General features: G+C 37.8%; 1 protein-coding gene across 2 annotated transcripts; it reads right to left on the bottom strand.

Annotated features, from left to right (window-relative positions):
- Nucleotides 1–900: 900 nt before the first annotated feature.
- LOC112526954 (jasmonic acid-amido synthetase JAR1-like) lies at nucleotides 901–5,104 on the bottom strand. Of its 2 annotated transcripts, none has more exons than XM_025137408.1 (5): nucleotides 5,042–5,104; nucleotides 3,798–4,105; nucleotides 3,168–3,269; nucleotides 1,709–2,538; nucleotides 901–1,566 (listed from the first exon to the last, which is right to left on the bottom strand). In XM_025137408.1, the coding sequence occupies exons 2-5, from the start codon at nucleotides 4,091–4,093 to the stop codon at nucleotides 1,025–1,027; spliced, it is 1,770 nt and encodes a 589-aa protein (XP_024993176.1). In that variant the 5' UTR covers nucleotides 4,094–4,105; nucleotides 5,042–5,104; the 3' UTR covers nucleotides 901–1,024. The 2 variants fall into 2 exon arrangements, with proteins under 2 accessions (XP_024993176.1, XP_024993177.1); XM_025137409.1 differs by lacking the exon at nucleotides 5,042–5,104 and adding an exon at nucleotides 4,217–5,015.
- Nucleotides 5,105–5,609: the final 505 nt, after the last annotated feature.

Genomic DNA, 5,609 nt, shown 5'->3' with positions numbered 1-5,609 from the left:
GTTGGGGAAACGTAACTAATTTTAGGTCAGGCTTGTACCACCTATGTGACGATGACATAAAACTTTATCAAATTCAGATATAACCCTATTGCAATATATAATTCATTATCAGCTTGTTTTTTAATTCTGTAATTGTTATTATCAAGAAAACGTTTACTTTTCCGAACTTAGTGTAATACACATTTTAACCGGTAACTGATAGATTATTTAACTACTGATGACGTGTACACCAAGTTGTCAAGTTATTTTGTTATTCTTGATTATATGAAAAAATGCTACATCAAAAAATCAACTGATGCCACATAGACTGAAACCCCTTTTTTTTTTTGAAGTATATAATTTATTACGACAAATAGAACAAATAAACTCACACACCCTCCTCACATTTGGCGAGGTTTGAATCCCTGACTCACATACCGCTAGGCCAAACGCCCTTTGATCTGAAACCCCACTTTTACCATGTCAAATAAATATAAAATAGAAAGAATTAAACGTTTGCTACAGTAACAAAGGGAAAAAAAAATCATTATTGCATTAAATAAGTAATGTGGCAAATTTGTTACATTTTAATGCAGTTTTTACGTATATATATAATAGTTATATATGATAAATGTAACAAATAAACTAACACGCCCTCATCACCTATGGTGATGTTAGAATCACTAACTTTGTAAGAGGTCAAAGACTACGATACTGTGAGGACAAAAGCCCTTTGGTCATTTTAATGCATTTTATACGTCCTAAAAAGGTAAAAAGAACAGTAATAATCTCCGAAAATTGTCAATTTTGGTTAGTAAATAGTTAGAAAATAATACAGTATGTATTGAAATAAATACAGTATTTGATATTTTACATGATCTGTTTGCGAAAGTTCTAGAAAGCTAGAACTTCCTCAAATACAAAAGAAAAAGGCTAAAAAGGGATGAATTTTACTATACAACATTGAAAGCATGTTATTTAAAATATTTGCAAATTACAATATTACAATGCTAACAAAAGAGACCCCCACCCGATCGGAAAAACCCTAACTAAAAGCGGTACTGAAATAACTCTTTACAACATTATTACAGAGTATCTGCAACACTATCTGGTTAACGGGGCCCACACATCGTGGTGTCTTGAATTGATTCAAGGTGGACCCCATACCAACATAATGATCCAGAATCTTTTGAAAAGTCCCTGTTTTCAGGACTCTGAGCTCCAGGGGTCCAATAGCTTGGACCTTTCTGGAGCTCACGTAACCGGCATCCACGAATGCCGAGTCTAAACAATTGCAACACTCTTTAAGCACCTCTTCGCTTGCTTCACCGTTGACCTCCCAAAAGATCACGTAATGTCCCGGATCCGACGAGAGGTCAACTTGACTCGTGAAGTCAACAACCTCGAGTTTCTCATCCGCCAACAACTTGGCGGCGGCTTCAACGGAGAACTGTAAATCTTTCTCGGTGTTCTTGTCGATGTTGATGGTCGGCATTATGTTTCTTCTACAAACAAACTGGAGCTCCGGGGTTGCGTTATGGAACCCGACAACCTTTACGACATCGCCGAGCCGGTAACGGTACAAACCTACATCCCGAAAGTCAAATAGTCAACCCTCAATGAATATGGAAATCTTTTTTTATTGCAAGTCTAGGGACGGTGGGATGTATAAAAACGTTAAAACGCACAATACAAAAACGTTAAATAAACCAAACGAATAAGATGGTACCTGCAAAATTCGTGACAACAACCTCATACTCTTCACCGATCTCGACATCAGTCAAACCCACGGGTCTTGGCTCGACCGGGATCAATGCAGACTCGAGTCCACTCTGATCCTGGTTCGCTACATCGTTTTCTCTCAACGGGATGAACTCAAAATACCCAATGTTTGGAAGTACGGCAAATGTAGCCATCTCCGGTGGCCGAGTCGGGTTCACATTCGCTCCGATCCACCCTTCCGAAGACCCGTAATCGGCACTCAGCAATGGGATTCCACCAGCATAATGCCGTAATTTTTTTAAGTACGGTTCCATCGATCCAGTCATGATCCCATAAATATACTTCACGTTAGGGAACAACTCCTCGATCAAACCATACCAGTTGCTGAAACTCAAACATTTTTCGTGAATCTTGTCGGCTAATTCCGGGTTCGGTTTCATCAGAATCTTGGCCATGGCGGTTCTGATCGTAGGAACCGTGATTCGGGTCGATAAAGTTCCGGTTTTTATATCGGAACAGAGTTCTTCCCAGACTAACTCGAAGCTCCTAAAGGAATGCACGATGCTATGGGCAAAAGTCGACGATATAACCTGGATTTCATCCCGAAAAACGAGCCCACAAAGAAGATGACAGTATAAAGATTGGTGGAAATCGGGTCCGAAAATGACTTCATCCGGGCTGCAACATGGGGTTTGCATAGATTTCATCGTTTTCTTGAACTGGTCGCTACGGTATACGTTAGTGGTCGCGGTTCCGGCTAGCAGACCACCTTTCGTTTTGAACTGTTTACTGCCATAGATAAAGCTCAAAGCTTTCCCATTTCCAATCGGAAATGCCCTGGAGACGCAAGAAAACCGTTAGAAAATCGAAACTCGGATCATTATCGTAACTATGATGTTAGAAAACTTGTACCGTGATGCTTTCGTAGGTTGTACTCTACAAATCAAGGTACAACTTACCAACGAATCAAGGTACAAGTCTTCAGTGTACTTTACGAGTCCAGACTGTTTTGAACCAATAGCACGTCAGTAACTATGGGTATCTGGACCAGCTTGAGCATACCACAACTAATCCCATGGGCCCCGGGAAAATCCATGTACCAAAAGACTTTCCTACCCCTCCCTTGTAAAAATCAAGGATTCTTATGCTTCAGAATCAACCTAGCTCCAGATGGGATATACTAGATTCGTTTGGTTTGATTTACCTTTTTACCCTCAATTCCAACAAGATATAATCAATTCGATGAACACGATTCATACCCAAATCACAAGAAATTATATTTACTTGGACTTTGTTAACGGGTTATTTAGCTAAATGACCTCCTGACATCTGTTTTTTAAATCTATGACCTTCTCACATATTTCTAGGTATTTTTGCAGTAGCAGTGACATTCTCAAACTTGTCAGAAGCTCGTGAATTAACCAAACGACCCCTTAATTATCAATCGTTTGCCTTCCGAAATTTACCTGTTTCTGAAAGCGAACGAGGTCCGGTATATCTGCATTGTTGTTTCGGTCAACTCGTCATTAAATGGTACGAACTTCCTCTTCCCTTGAGTGGTCCCAGAACTACATATTTTTCAGCAAAAACAATCAGTAAATCTCAGTTTGAAAGCATAAAAACTGGTTCACCAAACAGCTTTTAATGCACAAGATGGAAATAAATTATAGCCATAAATAGCCCGCTGCATAGCTCGCAAAGGGGTTGAGTGACTTTTGCCCAAATGCATAACAGGTTCAAGTTCTAATCTTGTGGCACACGGGCTTGAACCCCTATGGTAGCCTCAGCTATTGAGTCAGCTCTGAAGTGCCTCCTCACATGTGGCTTCTAGGGGGTGGGCTCGTGCCTTTTATCCAAATTATAGCCAAAAATAGCCCTAGGATGTGAGTTCGGTTGGCAAAAGGGCAGAGCGACTTTGCTCAAATAAACAAACATGATCAAGAGGAGACGGGCTTGAACCCCACTGCTAGCCTAGTCGGCTATAATATGCCACCTCACATGTGGTTCCTAGGAGGCGGGGTCCATGTGGGACCCGTCGGAGTGGCTAGTGATCAACCTTTTCCTCAAATTATAGCGAAAAAATAACCGAAAAATACCTTAGAGTAATGGTGGTAATTGGCTTGCCAGTGAGAATAGGGTGAGGTGCACCATCAGCAATTTGTTGGATTAATGGCTCAAGATCTTTGTGGGTGACAACAGGAACACAAGAACTGTAACTTTCAGGATCAGTTCTACCATCAAGACCCCATTTCTTTAAATATTCTGCTTCACCATTTTCTTTCAAGATATTCTTTAAGGTCTCGATCTGAACCCGCTTCGCATCCATGGTCAAACCCTCGAATTCTTCGATCACTGCTTCGGGATCGAATGCCTTTTCAATCTTTTCCAACATAACTGACGGATCCTGCAGCAATTTCACATCAAGATCAAATTTCTTTCTGAAATTTGACAAAGAGATTAAAGATTGGATCTTGATGAGCAAAACCCAGATCGTAAAACGAAAATTAGATCATACCCAGATGAAAAGACGATGAAAGTGAGTGTTTGATCATATCAGATCGATGAAATTGATCAAAATGAAGAGATTTTGTGGGTGAGTTTGACTTTTATCAGCTTTAATATCAAAACAGTCAACGTGACAGAGTCTAACTTCTACGAATGAATGATTTGAAAACTTAATAGTTACAGAAAACTGAATCTAATTCAAACGAATTGAGAGTGAGAAACACAGTAGTAACACAAACATAGACATACAGATTCTGTATGTATATGTTGTAAAGAAATTATTGAAAATAGAGATTAAAGAGGATGAGAATCAAGCCGTACCCATCAAAAAGTACAATCAAGAAAGTTCTAAACAAAAAAAGAGAGATTCAAAAAAGGTAAATCTTATAATCAAAGATAAACACGCGAATCAAAATCTAAACCTAAAAATGGAGGAATTGAGTGATAATGGTGATGGTGTTCTTCAAAGCATCGAATCCATCAAGAAAACACACAAAAATAAACAGTAAACAGATAGATTTTGATACAGAAGGGGTTATTGATGGTCGAAATCTGGTGGGTCTCCCAACCTCACCCGCTATAGATACATATTATATATATATATAGAGAGAGAGAGAGGTGTTTGGTGAATTCGATTCGTTTTCTCTCTCTAAATGAATACATACACACAGGTAGAAGAACACATCAACAGTTTTGGGATTTCTTTCCAAAAGAATACAAAAGACACAGACTCATGAAGAACAGAATGGTGGGGGATATACATACATATATACATATACATATACATATATATATATATATATAGAGAGAGAGAGAGAGAGAGAGAGAGTAGAACCTTGTTGAGAGGGGTTTCTTCCCAAATTTTGTTTGTCTTTTTGGGATGGAAGAAAAGATGGTGTAGTGAGCAGTGAGGAGATTCTTGGAGGTTGAAGCATATATATATAGAGGCTATTTATTTTTTATTTTTTTAATTATAATTTAATTTTGTTTTAATTAATAATGATAAATAATATATTTTCCAACTTTTGAGGACTAATATTTATGTGATGTTTGACACCTTTTAGTTTATTAAAAATATACCATTTAAATAAATCATAAATTGTTATGGGAAAAAAATAAAGATAAATTGTATGAAAAAGTAACGTACTTTAACTTGATTCTTATTTTGAGTAACGTATTTTTAAAATTTCTATTTTGGTACTTAAGATGTAAAAATTTTAATGTTTAAGTACCCAAGTAATTGGTTGAAGCATTAACCGATTATCATGTTGATGTAGCGAGTGATGAGATGAAATTGGGTTGAATAACAGATAATATTGAGTTGGATATCACATCAGCATAGTAACCAGTTAGTGCTTCAACTAGTTACCTGAGTAGTTTAAAACTTTACATCTTAGGTACCA

Source organism: Cynara cardunculus (genome assembly GCF_001531365.2).
Source record: "Cynara cardunculus var. scolymus isolate 2C chromosome LG 14, CcrdV1, whole genome shotgun sequence".
NCBI lineage: Eukaryota > Viridiplantae > Streptophyta > Magnoliopsida > Asterales > Asteraceae > Cynara > Cynara cardunculus.
Note: the sequence above shows the minus strand (reverse complement) of the source record. Positions and strands in the feature narration are given on the sequence as shown.

Bases quoted from the DNA above. Each gene is read 5' to 3' on its own strand.
- LOC112526954 (XM_025137408.1), bottom strand. From the start codon at position 4,093: ATGTTGGAAAAGATTGAAAAGGCATTCGATCCCGAAGCAGTGATCGAA. The intron at 3,270-3,797 runs GTATTTTTCGGT...AAAAATATGTAG, and splicing joins ATTACCACCATTACTCTAAG to TTCTGGGACCACTCAAGGGA. The intron at 2,539-3,167 runs GTAAATTTCGGA...TTGCGTCTCCAG, and splicing joins TCGTTCGCTTTCAGAAACAG to GGCATTTCCGATTGGAAATG.